The 15,658-nt window shown below is 49.2% G+C and overlaps 1 protein-coding gene across 2 annotated transcripts in view; it reads right to left on the bottom strand.

Annotated features, from left to right (window-relative positions):
- SORL1 (sortilin related receptor 1) overlaps positions 1 to 4,542 on the bottom strand; it is a 139,924-nt gene extending 135,382 nt beyond the window's left edge. For both annotated transcript variants that reach the window (XR_005025249.2, XM_036887607.2), the window contains exon 1: positions 4,126 to 4,542. Coding sequence is in view for 1 of the 2 variants with exons in the window: in XM_036887607.2 (XP_036743502.2) it covers positions 4,126 to 4,401 (276 nt within the window). In the remaining variant the exon portion in view is untranslated. The remainder of the gene's footprint in view (positions 1 to 4,125) is intronic.
- Between the last annotated feature and the right edge of the window lie 11,116 nt (positions 4,543 to 15,658).

The following is a 15,658-nucleotide window of genomic DNA, read 5'->3' as shown; positions in this document are numbered from 1 at the left end:
CTAAGCGGGGGCCAGAGACTGAGCACAGCACTCAAACAGCAAGGAGCTGCCAAGTGGCACCAGGAAGTTTTTCAAGGTCACATCCCTTTTCAAGCCAACCCAACAAGCCAAGCAACTCTTCGCAGACGTCGGAGCCAACTTGAAACAGCAAATGCTTTTCTGCCTTTTCATCTTTTGGAAGCATTACAGGTCAAACATCCTGACTTCAGAATCAACCAGACAATTCTTTCCCAAGCAAGTATATCGTGCAAGAATCTACCCCCAAAGAGATCTAAAGTCAAACAGTATCCACCCCCAAAGGAGGCTCTTTGTCCCAGGGCCTTGTGCTGTAACAGACACTTTATTTTCAGTCTCAAATGAGGACACTGAATACTCCCTGGCCTCTAAAAAGCAGGAATTATGAAGTGAGAGCTCATTGGACGGAAAATAAACCTCTAAGTTCTCTTAGGCTTTGCGCTTCATTCCAAAGGATTTTTCCCCAAACAGCACCATTAGCAATACCATGATAGCCCTAAAAGGGAGGGTTCTGTCCAGCAGAACCCCAGCACTTCTTGCAGAATAACCGCCAAGATAGCACAGGAAAATCAGGGCTCCACTACCTACATCCACGCCACCAAGGGAGCCAACTCACTGTTACTCTCCAATGCGAGCTCGCCCCGGTCCACTTTATAAATAGCCTTTCTATAACTTGGGCGGGCCTCCTACCCTGCAGGCCTCTCTTCTTCCAGGTGGGCAACTGGTCCGCATATACGCCTTAGGGCCTCCCCAGTGCAGAGACAGAAATGAGGAAGACTTGCCCCAGGAGCAGACAGGAGATGAGACCATGAAACAAAATTATATCACAAGGCTGCTGTAACTGAGCTCAAAAGCGCTCTTCCCACTAGAGCCTGGGAAGCCGAGGAGAGATTCCTGAGATGCTGAAAATGAAATAGGGGTTTTGCCGGCAAAGACAGGAGAGGGGTAGACCATTTCAGGCAGAGGAAAAAGCAGCATGAAGGCACAGAGGCATGGAGCAGGCATAAAATCAGGAAGAAATCCTATGTGGCGAGGACTGTGGAATCCCCCTTCTTGGACCTGATCTTCTGTAAAAGGGGCTCAACTTTTAAATGCTGAACTTGGGCAGAAATGTCCTAATACCTGATAGCAAACTGTTTTCAGCACTATTGGCATATTTCGTTATTACAAACATGCCCCTGAGGAATCATGGCAGAAAACAGTCTCCCACATTAGAGAACATGAGGATCAACATGGAAAATAACTAGGCCTGGTTTATTGCATGAGGATGGGTTAGCAAAGAGACATAGAACCAACACTGACTGCCGCACAGGGCTCTTTCTCCAGATGCAGGTTATCTCCCTACAAAAGCCCTTCTTGCTCCTCTCCCTGAATCTGGCGGCCTTAACATCTCCCCTAGGGTTTCCTCTTCAGGCAGTTTCTGCTTCCAGCCCTAATCTGTGCTGCCAGGCATCCTCTTTACCTCAAAGGTCAGAGGGCAAGAAACTGCAGAGTGTCTGAGCCCACTGACCCTCTATCACGCCATCTCCCACGCCCTATCATACAGCCCTCTACCACCCCCCTGCAGAACTGCAGCTGGTTTACTGGGTCCATGTTTATTTGTTTCTTTCTTTCTGTCCAATATATTTACGTGCCTAGATATGCATCTGCTTTACCTCCTTAAATTGTAGTTTTCTGAAAGAAGGGGTGAAAAATTCCCCACCCCCATCTCTACTTCCTTCACTGCATAAAATCACATTCTATGCAAACAATATTATAGAAAAACATCGCAACTCCTTAGGTTTAAAAGTTAAGTGGGAGGAGACAGTGTAAGTTAAACTTAGCTTCTGGCTAGAGGTAGAATGGCCATATAACTCCTAGACTGCATCCTGACACGTTGAGAGGGAAGGCAGAGCTTCTCATGAGAAGGGACAACTTATAAACCAGGTCTGTCCCAGGGAAAACAGAGGCTAGAAAGGTCAAGCTAAATAGACGTGAGTTACCCCAGAGCTCCAAGAGGGGAGTACAAAGCCCCTTTTGCCACTCTTTCCTATGCTTGCCTTCTGAAGAGGCAGGAAGTTCCTCTTTCTATCTACCTCCAATCCTTAAAGATTCAAATTATTTTCACTTTTAATAACGTCAGGGCATCAGAGAACAATGGCCCAGGAAGGCAGCCTCAGAGAAGTAAAAACACTGCCCAGTGTCTTCACCATTGGTAGGAATTCTCTTTAGGAGTGAGGCTAGTATTTCTCTATCCTGAACCAAACTCAGTCTGGCTGGCTCAGAAACACAAGAGCCAGGGGGTTGCAGTCACTCCAGTGAGAACACAGCTCACCTTTAACTTGCTGCAAATCCCCAGGATATTTGACAAACCAAACCCAAGGAAGAGACGGCACCTGTGGGAACATTTTTGTGACCAGGAAGCTCTTCTCTCAGCCAAAACTATAGCCGCAGGGGGCCTGAGCTCTGGAAGGGATTGTCTCTGGCCACTCCCCATTCCCAGGCCCTAAGAGAGCTGACTCTAGCCCCCAGCAGAGCTGGGCCCCCACCGGGAAGAGTGAATGAACACGGGGGCCTCTCTCTTTCTCCCTCCCCCATCCCCAGCCCCCACCAGGATGCCAGCGTCCCTGTTGAGAGAGCAAGGACCTTGCTGACTTCTTTTCAACAATACAGAAAATAAGTTTCGGATGGGGGTGTGGAGGGGAACAGACTCTGGACCCAAGAGAGAACCCAGAAGCCCATACCCACCAGCTGTTACTGTGCACATGCTCTCACCCAGGGGCTGACAGCGGATGGAAGCCAAATGCTCCCATCCCTCACCACCATCCCTGCCCCTCTGCAGCCATAATTTTATTTTAGCAAGGAGTTAAGAAGCATTGTATAAAGAGAGGAGACTATTTGATCAGCCAGTGGCCCCTGAGACAATGCAGACAAAAGCTAAGGAGGAGGCAACCTGGCCCACGTGACCCTGGGTCAGTCACTTCACTATTCCCAGCTTCAGTTTCTTCATCAACAAAATGACACCACAAGGTGAGATGGTTTATAAGGGTCTTCCTGGCTCCGAGGGTTGAACTTTAATTTAACTCTATTTCCTGGGGGGAAAAAAATGGCTCAAGGAAAATAAGTGAAGAGAGGCAGAACTCAGACCGATCTTTTAATTTCTTCTTTGAAAGGGAACATTTTGACTCTAGAAATCGTGCCGTTCACCACCACCACTGGTCCCACCTTTTCTCCACCACCGACCTTCTGGTTTTGCTGATATGAGACAATAACACGGTCAGTTTAATTTTGTCAGTGCTGATACTAACCCACAAACTCGGTTTGCTATTCCAAGCAGGAAGTCTGCCCATAAAAGTGAAATTCATATTACCTATGATCTAATAAACCCGTTGCCTGGTTAGAAAGAAATCATTTACGGAATAACGATGACCACCAAATTCTTGCAGTCTTTCAAATCCCAGAGTGCCATGAGGGATATTCCTGTCCATCATAAAGTCGGTATTTTGCCAGGAGAACCTTACCCCCCAACATCATCAACAAAATATCAGCCTTTACACACACACACATACACACACACACACACACACACACACACACACACACACACGCACACACACACACACACACGTTTTGCTTTGACTACACCAAGACAGTCAAGCTTTCGGGTCTGCCCACCTCAATTGCGGTTTAAAACGCTAAGTGTAGACACCCCTTGCCTCTCACTGTTCTGTGCAAGCGCACAGCAACTGCAGGGGGCTCGCCTCCACTGCCGACCGACGATACACTAAAGGAAGCCCGTCTTTGACCCACATGTAAGATGAAGCTGCACCCCTCCTATCTATACCTGACGGAAACTACACTGCTGCACACACCCTGGGGAAATGTGCACCGCACCCGCGAGTTACCTGGAACACGCTGGCTAAAATAGAAAGGAAGAAGGGAAAGATCAATGCAGTCCAAGTGCCGACGGTTGTACTCCTGTGAGGGGGGTTGGGGGAAACAAATGCAAGCCGGGAAGTCCCCAGTGGAGTCCGCAACCTGGGAGGCGACTGCAAAGGATGGATGCGGGGGTGAGGAAGTGCGGGGAGAGCAAAGGGCTGGATGGAGGACCGTGGGTTGCAAACTGCTCACCTGTCCGTACACCTTGATGGGCTCTGGCTGCAGGGCGGCGCTCCGTCTCCTCCGGGACGGCTTCTCGTCCGCCCCCCGGGGATCACCGCGCGCCCACAGCCGCAGCTCGCGCGGGTCGCCCCGCACCACGAGGAAGCCCCGGTCCTGGGGCAAGGGCGAGCGGCCGCCGTGCAGCGCCTGCGCCCGGACCTCGCAGAGAGCCCCGAGCGGCAGCAGCGCGACCAGGCTGTATAGGAAGGGGAGTCGCGACTCCCTCCTGCTGCTCCGCGTCGCCATGTTCGGGCGAACGCTACTGCTGGTGGCGCCGCCGCCAGGAGAGAATGTGCAGCGCGAGGCCAGCAGAGCGGCGGGGCCGGGGCCGCGCGCGCGCCGCTCCCGGGGCTCCAGGCCGCCCGCGCCGCTCGGGGCCGCCGCTGCGCCCGCCGCCGCCGCCGGGTCCCGCTCGGCTGGCGCGGCGCCGTCACGTGTGCGCTCGCCGCCGCGTCCCCTCGGCGCACTTTCCCCGCTGGGCGGCCCCGGCGGCGGCTCAGGCCCGCCCCCGCCGGGGGGTGGGGAAGTCGAGGCAGCGGGCGGCCGCGGGGGTGCGTGCCCTTCGCGGCCGCGGGCGCACCTCGTCCCCAGCCTGCAGCGGTCAGGAGTTGTGGGGGGCTCACTCGGCTTCTCTGGAGTCGGTTGCCTCCTGTGCCGGGCCGGGTCGAGGTCGCCCTAAACCGTGGCCGCTCTCCGGTCCTGGCACAGCCCCGCGTCCCGCCACGCGACCGCGTCCCCCGGGCCCTGCTGCGTCGCCCCTCCGAGTGAGAGCCCGCAGCCCAGGGACATCAGCTCGGCGGCCACGGCGGGCCGGCTTAGAGTCCACGTGAGCCCGCCCCCACTGACACTCCCGTGGTTTCGACTGCTCTTCAAAACCAAGCTGAAGTGGCCACAGCTCCAACTACCCTTGACCAAGCCATGCTGCCCCTGCCCCTGCCCCAGCACGGTAAACACGCACCCTGCACAGAGGCAGTAAAAGCAAGTTCCATCTGACCCGGACTTGCCACACCTGGACAATCACACAGTTACACAGTGGTTCCTCGCTCACACGTACCTGTGTGTGAGCCGGAGCCCCAGCCTGGTGGCTGGCTTGTGACCCCTCCAGGGTGACAGAGCACTGAGTCACCCTTCCTCAGCCACAAAGATGGGCATGCCACCATACCCTTTGGCCCGCAGGCACTGCTGCAAGTCCCCTCCCCACACGTGTAAGCTGGCCACTGGGGGGGCCAGGGGGAGCACACACACACACCCCAAGAGCAGGAAAAACACACTTAAAATTATCCCTAAATCCAGCTTGAAGATCCAGACCTTCTTCCAACCACAAAGAGAGAAAACTTCTAGAACTGGAATTGCTAAGACACACCCAAGGTAAATAGGGTCCTCGCAGCTTTGTGGGAGCAGCACGGCCCATCCACTGTGGCCTCTGTTGCATTTTATGTCACTGTGCACTGGATTCCAATTCTGATTTTTGGTAAGACTCAAGACACAGGGAGCAGGATTGAAGGGGAGACTCCTTCAGTAGTTGTATTCAAGCCCCTGGTTTAGAAGAAAGTGTGGTCAGTTCCCTTCCTCCAAAATGCTCCTGGCCCTCAATAAACGCCAGTAGCTGAATTCCTACCCCTGTTCTCTCTTATACAGCCCCACTGGTGACACGCTGCCAAAGGAGGGACAGCCCCTCCCCACCCCCTAAATCCAGCATTCTACCACCCTGCGGCACCCCATTCAGACTTGCTAGGGACTTGGCCTCAGGTTCTGCAGTCCCCTACCTCCTCTTACTCCCAAATTTCTCCCCAAACCCGATCTCCCCAGTCTTTTCTGTCCATCTCAGCATCATCACAGAGCCACGCAGTCCTGCCCACCAAGCAAATCACTTAACCTCTGGGGAAGCCGCTGAACTACCACCAGCTCCCACTCCCCATCTAGAGCAGATCTCGTCAGCATCACCTTACAGGAGTGGACCACCCTGTGGCCTCCTGAGACCTGCAGCGAAAACACCTCTACCTGCATTTAGCCCCCGGGGAAAAGGAGAGGAACTCACTGAGCTAGAGTCAAAACACCCTGCAGATGATCCTCTTGTTTTTCTCAACAGATATTTAATGAGAACCTTCCCTACCAGAACAACAGTCCCAGCCGAAAACAGAGACATGTGATCCCTCAGTGTGGATTTGAAGATAGGGGGCTACTTCTCCCACGCCCTGGCCTGGGGGTCAGTTGGCAATTTGCAGGGAAGGATAAGGGCAGGGCCAGTTACTTGCTGATTTTGATGTGTAATTTGGATGCTGGAGAATGGGCAAGAATTGTCAAACACGGTTCACTTACTCCTCGAAAGCCCTCCTCTGTAGTCATCTACATTCCAAGCCACTCTCAGGTGGATAGTGAGCAAATTCCGAGGCTGTGTGTGCCTCATAACTACAGGGCATAGTGGAAAGCACACTGAATTTTGAGTTAGAAGGTCTTTCCAACAATCTAACTTGGGGACTCGGCCAAATAACCTCTCCAACCGTCAGCTTTCCCTTCTGCAAAATAAGCATCCTCATCCTCACCTGCTGCACAGGACTGCTGAGAGTATCAGACAAGGCCATGCATATAAACTAACTGCATTATGAAGGCCCCAGATAGGACTACTGTGGGATATGGACTCCAGTGATGGCTTTACGACCAGGTTTCTGTGTGATTTCCATCCTGGTTGTATGACCTCTCTGGGCTCTTTGTATGTGAAAGGAAAAGAGACTTTGCAGCCCTGATCATTCCCTGTTCATTTCAGGACCCCTTCCTGGGCATGAGATGGGAGCAGCCTCAGGCCACCAAGGATGAAGCTCAGAGCTGAATTGTGCAATTGGGCTGGGGTTCCTCCTAGCTTCAAAACCGGATCTGGGTTGTAAACAAGCCACCACTTCCTCCATGCCTCCAAAATAACATCAACATCGGTGTGGGAATGTAGACAGACAGAAGGCAGTGTCCCCACCCCCCTGCCCCTCATCTTGCACAGCCTTGCTCTTGACGCTGCCCAACATCCAGACAAAAATCAGCTTGCACAGGAATTGAATGCTAGACGCAGCTGTGTATACAAAGGTCCTGGGCCTGTGGTCAAACTTTAAACTGCCCCCCTCTGTTCTTCTGCCCATCCTATGCCATCCCGAACTGGAGATGGAGATGGGGCTTAGGAAACACCACCCGGAGATCGCAGTGTCCCTCATTTTGATCCAGATGGAGACACATTTAAAATAGTAACAAGAAAGTCCATGAAGAGAAAGGGAAAAATAATCCCAAAAGCCCAACTGGACTTCATTCTGTTCTCTCTCTCTCCCTTGTGGCCTTCCCACCCTCCCCCCAGCCCCAGCCTGACCAGCTTCTATTCATCGTGCAGGCTTCAGGGAGGCCTCCTTCTGCAACAAGCAGAGGTTACATCCCTGGCTGCAAGGCTGTAAGCTCCCTGCGATCTCTGACACTTCCTCTCTGGCCACCGTAATCATTTCACCTCCTCTTCCTCTTAAACTACAAGCAGTAAGAGGACACCAGGAGGCTTGTCTTGCTCTTGTCCATGTCCCCAGGGCCTAGCATGCCCCTGGCACAGGGTGGGTGCTCCATGATATTTATAGAATATGTGTATGACTGAGGGGCAGGGGTGACCCCCCGCTCTGCCTCGTGGTGAGGTCTGGGGAGTGACTGAGGGCCCGTGGAGCTGATCTCAGACCTCCACTTACACTATCTGCCTCCCACCCCTTTCTCCCAAAGCTGGCCTCTCGGAGTCACATCCAAGATCTCTGAGTCACTAAAGCAGAAAAGGGACCACCCCAGCACTTGGAGAGGGGGACTTTACTCCCCCTTCCACATCACCCTAACCAAATAATTATCATTTACCTCACTACCCAAGCTAAGATAGGAAATAGAAACCCTGCTGCCCCCAGGGAATAACCCCTTTCTCCTACTGTTCCCCAAAATTCCTTTTGTTCAGGCAAAGTCCAGGATTACTAATGAAGTTCGAAATACAGATGCACTGAGAATGTAGAACAACTAACTTAAATTCTTACTCTGGAATAATTGAATGCAAAGAGGAGGTTCTGAAAAGAGTAGTAACTTTGCATATCAGTGATTGACAATTACATAGAGTTCTGTGTTACCTATCAAATCTCATCTGACAGCAACCCTTCAACGTGGGCCACAGCAGGCATTACCGACACCCGCTCTTCACGGATTTTAAGAATCAAGGCTCAGAAGGGAAGGTTACATCTTTTGCCCAAAGTCATACAGTCTGTAGATTCAAAACCAGGTTCTCTGACTTTTTCTACCACATCTGCTATCTCCCTTAGGCAGAGAGAAGAGCTGGTGTTTCGAGTCCCGGGTGGGGTAGGGCAGTGAGAACCAGGGCGGGAAGGAGACAGACAGCTCACATCCTCACCTCTCACACCTCAGACCAGCTTTAACCTTCCGTAAACCAGCACCCCAGGCACCCTGCGGAGGTGTGATGCTCATTCACTGTACTCTCTCCTCAGGCCCTGATTGGACCACATGGGGAGTAATAGAACAGAGCTCACAAGCCAAATCCTGCTTCTATATGCTTTGAGAAGACAAATTTAATGAGGGATTTGGTTTTGAATTTTTCCAATGAGGGACTTTGCCTGAAATCTGGTTTTAGAGGCTGTCCTCAATTTCTGGTTCCAGGTCTTACTCTAAGGGTCCTGCCTTGTTCTCTCCAAAACTACTTCTGTAGCAGTCTTTAGACTTTTCTCACTAAGTGCAAAATGGAGAAAAGTCCATTATTGTTATGTAGATGCAAAGACAGACCTCCTGTCCTAAGACAATGGTTTGCTGAGGGTCACTGGAAAATTATCTCCTTCCTTGTGCATGTAAAATAGAACTCTCCTTCCAGGGTTTGGAGTGAATGGTGCAACTAAAGCCTGAGATTCTTTGAAAAACCCTGACTACTTACATATCAAAGACTTGTATATCCTTCCTTAGAGCCTGCAGTGCAATAACTGGGTGAGCCCCGCTTTAGGCACTAGAATGGGAGGCACTAAAAGCCACTTGGGCACAACTCTGTGTTCAACAGATGCCCCAGAATCAAGCCACCCAGGCTCGCTTTTGGCCCACCCCTGTGATTCATTCTAACAGGGACCTGGGATGCCTACATTCCCTCCCTCCGTTTCCCTGCACCAGTGGAAAGGGAGATAAAAATGCTTCCCCACCATTGTTTATGCTCTTCAACTAAGGGCCACCTCTTGGTTCTGCCCAGATTTCCCTCAGCCCTGCAACCTTGATTAAGGCCTCTCTGGAGCTGATCACGTTGTGCCTTGCATTAAAGCAACAATCTTGGTCCTGTTAAAAACAAAATTCAACCAAGCAGATTTTAAAGATCTTACTGGCTTTATTCAACAATTCACAAATCAGGCAGCATCCCGTCCAGAAGAGAGAAAGGATCTCCAAAGAGCTGTACAAAATGAAAGACTCTTACAGACACAAGGGGGCGGGACAAGGAGTTTATAAAAGCAAAGACAGGATCTTTTTTTTTTTTTTTTTTTGCAAGGTCACCTTTCTTGAGGGGATGGCAGGGGGTCTGTCAGGCAGATCACCTCACTGGTACTGACCAGGTGATTCCAGATTGGTTTAAGATTCCATTCCCGAGGGAGGCTGAAACTGTAATTAAATTAAGTAACATTAAGTCTGGGTTTGGTGACGTAAGGCTTAGTACAAGTGACTTCATTTGGGGCCTGTTGTCTCTTTTTAACAGTACGTACCTCCTTTTCTAAATTATAATTAGGTCTTTGGACTTATTCCCCTGGCTTGCACTTAATAGATTATATCTTGCTAAGTTAAAATGAACAGTTGAGGGGTTGGGGGGGAGGGATGGAATTACTACCTCCCCATACTCACAACCCATTGCCAGTTGGTTCTGTAAATTGTTACTCTTGGGAGACTCAATTTCCCAGCCTAATGTCCACACCAAAGGATGCCAGACAGACAGCTGAGGGTCCTGTCAGCTCCAGTGAGTCAGCCTAGCCAGGAACTGGGTCCTTCCACAGCGACGCACTTTCATGTAGGACCTAGTCATTACCGACTGCCCGATCAGGGGGGTGACTGGGTGCAAACGCATCCAGCCGCTACCTGGAAGGAATCTGAAGAAAGTGAAGACAGATAAACAGAAATAGCAGAAATATGTGAATACAGTGTTAAATTAATAACAAGCAGGCCATTAGACTGAAGTGCTTTTAATGCTTTGGGGGCCTATATCAGCAAACCCAGGTCTATGCCGGTGAAGGCCTCCAGTTTAAGAAATCAAAACCTAATGATAAGCAAACACAAATAGCCAGCTAGACTTGAAGCCATAGCTGATCACATAGCTTCCTTTCTTTGCCTCCGCACCTTCTCTATAGGAGTCTTTCCCTGGCTCCTGTCAGTGCAACACCCCTAACCACTTAACAGCTTGCTGCTGCCCAATTCGAATCAATTTTTGCTCAGATAAACTCTTAAAATTTGCAATATGCCCCAGGTTCTCTTTGAACAACGGAAAGAGCTCAGATTTGATGATCAGTGCGTTCGGGGAATGTGGACTGGGGAAAACATTCTAGAAAACAAGCCCTTTTAAGCCATGTTTTCAAGGGTGTAGGTGGAGGGGGTGGGGCGGGGGCGGGGCGTGGAGCCAGGAGAAGGTTGAAATTGCTGTGTCCACGAGCAGGAAGTTATTTTATGCTTCTGAAGAGAATGAGGAAAGGCTTCAAGGTGGGAGGGTGGTGGCACGGTAGGTGTGGGAGCAAATAGGGAGGGCAGCACCTGCCACAGGAGGCCAGGATGGCAAAGGACAAGGTGTGCAGAGAGCGGAACTTGAATGGAGTGTCTCATCTCCTTCCTGTAGTACAGGGTGATTGATGGATGCCATGCAGACAGGGCAGCTGGAAAAGCACATTTCTATCCAGCCATTTCACCAGGACCACAACACACGCCCCCGAATTGCCACTTTTGTCCACCTCTTGATACAGCAACAGGAGGAACCTGTTCCCCACGCACGGGATCATTTACAGGGCGCTGTGGCCCACACCTCTCACTGCCTGCCATCTCTACATCCATCACCCTGGAAATTTCCCACGGTGTCATCAACTGAATTAACACCTTTGATGATGATCTTTCCCGCCAGCTCAAAAACTGCAAGCGCTTTTAATGAGGTCCTGCACAAAGGAATACGTTTTCTCAGAGCCCTTAAACAAATTACATTAAATCCTCCACACCAAATAAATTATTGAAACGGTGATTAGGGTCTGGATCATACCAACAGATCCACTCAGGGGCAAATACAGTCTCATTTGGGGTTTGACACAATGCCAGGTAGAAAACTGCTCAACCACCTAAGCTAAGGCCTGAGCGAAAAATCCTTTATCTTTCAATGGTTATTTAAACAAGAACTTCAGTGCTGAATTCAGCAGGGGATTTTGTGTATGAATTTTCTTTGCATTTTCTAACATTATGTAAATGAAAAACCCAACGAAGTGCAAATTAAGACTATTCTTAATTCTAAAAGGCTGCTATTCTGTGATAATGACGCCATGGAATACTTCACAGTCTGCCAAGCACGGTGTGTGGTTCCCTCTCCCCCATCTGCCTTATTCGCCTGTCAGTAGGGGGGCACCCATTGCGTCCTCCTTTTTCCTGCCCACTGAAGTTGATCCAACCCTCCACCCTTTTTCCTCCCCACGATTTGGTTTTGCAAAGATCATTTTATCACAAAAACAGAGCAAGAGGTTGATATGGTGCTTAGCCTGCATCAGAGAGCAATGTGGAAAGACCAGAGACGTTAGTCTGGACGTTTACCTGGGTTTATAGCCCAGCTCCACTGCCAGGCAGGGGGATCATCCTCAGGCACCTTCCCAGAGCCTAATTTTCTTCATCTGTAAATGAACTACTTACCTCTGCAAGGTTTGAATGGATTAAATGAGATTATACACAGTAGGGAATTAAATCAAACCCTGGCATGTAAAATTTGTTCATTACATGATACCTAACGTTATTATGGAAAGTTCAGGTTAGATAATGTTGCTAAGTCAACGTGGGCATTCAGCAATTTCAGATTTTTATTCAGGTTTGTATGCGTCCCCTTGACCTCACTGCTAGGTGACACGGTGGGCTGAAAGCAAATCTCAGACCTGGGTCTGCCATTCACACAAACATTTCTTAGCAAACAGGCCCAGAAACAGTCAGGACAGGCTGTGCACCCCCAAACCCCTTGCAGGAACACCTGGACCTCAGGATGATGTATAACAGTGTTCTGAGGTTAGGGATCCACCGAACTCCTAGTCAGATTAGGCAACAGTTTCCCGTTAAGCAGAGGGACCAAAGATCAGATGAATGCCACCCTTTGAGCACAGGTCGGAGGAGGAGTCAGTTCTTAGAGCATGGCCATGCAAGCCCATTCCAGACAACCACATTTCTTAAACTGCACTGATTTCAAAAATTACTTTTAATATCTCTTATGCTAATTCATATGTCATCTGATTCAGACTTGGATCATGATATTGCAAATTTTGGGTGGAGTGAGGCATTTCTGTAGCATGGATTCCTGACTAGGATGTTTCAAATCTCTCATCACACTTAGAGCATGGACTGCTGAGTAGGACCGTCAAACGTTAACTGAATGCCCCCAGCATGGATTAAAGTTAATTTATACACATATACATGACACTGTTTATATTAAAATATTTTAAAGTCAACTACAGACAATACGGCAACTATGAACAAGAAAAAGATTCCAGCATCAATGGAACAGGAGAATGATGTAAACTACTATGACTTATAATAAAAAATACATATTTGGTCTTCATTCCATTGCTGGCACTGAGCTCCTAAAACTGTTGAATTTTCCTAAGTGATAGGAGCAATGAAGATTTCTTCTGTTCATCATAACAAGTCTCTTTCTACTGCACCAGTTTGTTAATGAGGTGACTTTTGAAACCTCGAGGTAACTTAAGGATGGGGCTCGTTGTCAGGGGAACCAACCAAGATTAACAGGTTGGAACTTTCAGTCCCACACTCCTTCTCACCCCAACCTCTGTGGACAGAAGAGCAGCTAGACGATAAATCAGTCACCAATGGCCAGTGATTTAATCAATTACGCTTATGTAATGAATTCTCCATAAAAACCCAACAGGATGGGAGTCTAAGCAGTTTCCAAGTTGGTAAACACATGGAGATGCAGGCCCAGCAGAGAGGGTATGGAAGCTCTGCACCCTTTCCCCATACCTGGCCCTGTGCATCTCTTCCATCTGGCTGTTCTTGAAGTTATATCCTTTAATAATAAACAGGTAATTTAGTGAGTTAAATGTTTTTCCATGAGTCAATTCATCAAATCTGAGAAGGGGGTCATGGGAGTCTCCCATCTAGAGTCAGGTGGTCAGAAGCACAGGGGACGACCTGGACTTGCAATTGGCATCTGAGATGGAGCGGGTGTAGGCTGAGCCCTTAAACTGTGGGATCTGATGCTGTCTCTGGGTAAATAGTGTCAGAACTGAGTCAAATTGTTGGCCACCCAGCTGGTGTCACAGAATTGCTAGATGTGTGGAAAACCCACATTGTCTGGTGTCCGCATGAAGTCGTGTTGTAGTGGAGTGTGGATTGTAAAGTAAAACACATGAGGAGTGGGTTTTTCCTTGACAACTATAGATTCTCCTTCCATGGGAGTGCTCATTAGCTGTCATTTATTTAAGATACTTCAGGCCAGACAGTGCAATATTAATTACTGTGTCAGTTCAGGCAGCTTCCTAGTGTGGTCATTAGCCCTGATCAGGAATTTATGCCTCGGGGGTGGTCAGCTAGTTTTCTAATCAGAAAGCCCATACTTCAGAAGTAAGCCATTGCAAGTGTTTTGGTTATTCTAATCTCCATCAGTACAAGTGATTTTTTTACTAAATAGCATTACAAATGTTAAAAGTGGATTTTCATTAGTGCTTGTCAATTAGCTTAATGAGTATTAGAAATGGGCTCTCATTAGTGAATTTAGAAGTCCTCAAGACATATGGCTTGTCAAAAATATTTCATGGACACACCCAACCATTGCCTGAGCAGGTGTAGGAATATAATTAGCCTCTAGCCTCAGAGACAACAACGGAATCTCATTTTCTAACTTTCCTGTGTGCTCGGGCTGAGGAGTCGGCTTGCCACTTACTGACTGCAAGCTGACTGAATGCTACTGCTGGGACCTTCTATCTGCAGCAAGCAGGGCCCATTCAGATTAGGTGTGATGAGAGAAACCAGAAGCGAGATGAGGCTTAACATGTCCTGTTGCCAATAAATGTTTAATAAAGGTCTGCGTGTGTGGCAGAATCTACCGTGACGTGTGCTTTCATTAAAATCTGGCAGTGAAGTTACGGGGAGTGTATTAGTCAGCTCAGGCTGCCGTAACAAAATCCCACAGACGGAGGGGCTTAACTTAAAACAACAGACATTTAGTGTCTCGTAGTTCTAGAGACTGAAAGTCTAAGGTCAAGGTGTCAGCGGGGTCGGTTTCTTCTGAGGCTTCTCTCCTGGGCTTGCAGACGGCTGCCTTCTCACACCGCCCTCAGACGGTCATCCCTCTGCTCATGCCCACCCTCGGTGTCTCTTCCTCTTCTTATAAGGACACCAGTCGTATTTGATTAGAGTTCACCCTAAAGCCTCGTTTTAACTTAATCACCTATTTAAAGATCATATCTGAAAATATGGTCACATTCCAAGTTATTGGGATTGGGGCGTCAACATGTAAATTTGCAGGCGGACACAGCTTGACTCATAACAGGGAAACTAACCTGTACCTGCTCTAACTCGGCGGCTACTCTGATGTATCAAAAAGAGCTCCTGACTAGGCATCACCTAACTGATTGGGGTCCCTTTTAACGTGTGATTATAGAGTGGTCCTGTTGGAAAACTAGGGTGAGGGTAGGGGTAACAGGTGACGAGTTCTCAAGACCAGTGTGTGAGATGTGACAAACCTTCAGCTGCAGGTCAGAGACCCAGTGTGATGGTGGCTTATACAAGACAGAAGTTTATTTCTCTTGCACGTAAGCCAGTGTCTTGGCCTTGCTCTGTGAAGCTATCAGGAGTTCAGGCTACTTCTGTATTGTTGCTCTGCCATCCCAGGGTGCCTCCTTTGAGTGGTCCACAATGGCTTACAGACACATCCTCATTCCAGACAGTGGGAAGGAGAAAGGGCACAAACCTTAAGTGCACACATCACTTTTGCTACATCCCCTTGGCTGGAGCTTAGTTATTTGGCCACAGCTACCTGCAAGGGATGCTGGGAAGGAAAGGCACTATGCTGAGCATCTGTGCGCCTACCTACAAATGACGGGTTCTGTTCCCAAGGGGAAAGCAATAGTCCCTTCCAAAGTTAGGGAATAATAATGGGGGGAACAGGACTATGAATCAGAAGGCAAGCTCCAGTACTGGTGCTCTGGTTCTAAAAACATTGAAATACTTGCATATTCATTGGTAAATAGTCACTTCTCTGACCCCTGAGCACCCTCCACCCCAATGTCCCAGTCAC

The sequence above is a fragment of the Manis pentadactyla genome, chromosome 13, assembly GCF_030020395.1.
Source record: "Manis pentadactyla isolate mManPen7 chromosome 13, mManPen7.hap1, whole genome shotgun sequence".
NCBI lineage: Eukaryota > Metazoa > Chordata > Mammalia > Pholidota > Manidae > Manis > Manis pentadactyla.
This window is presented reverse-complemented; position numbering and strand designations above follow the sequence as displayed.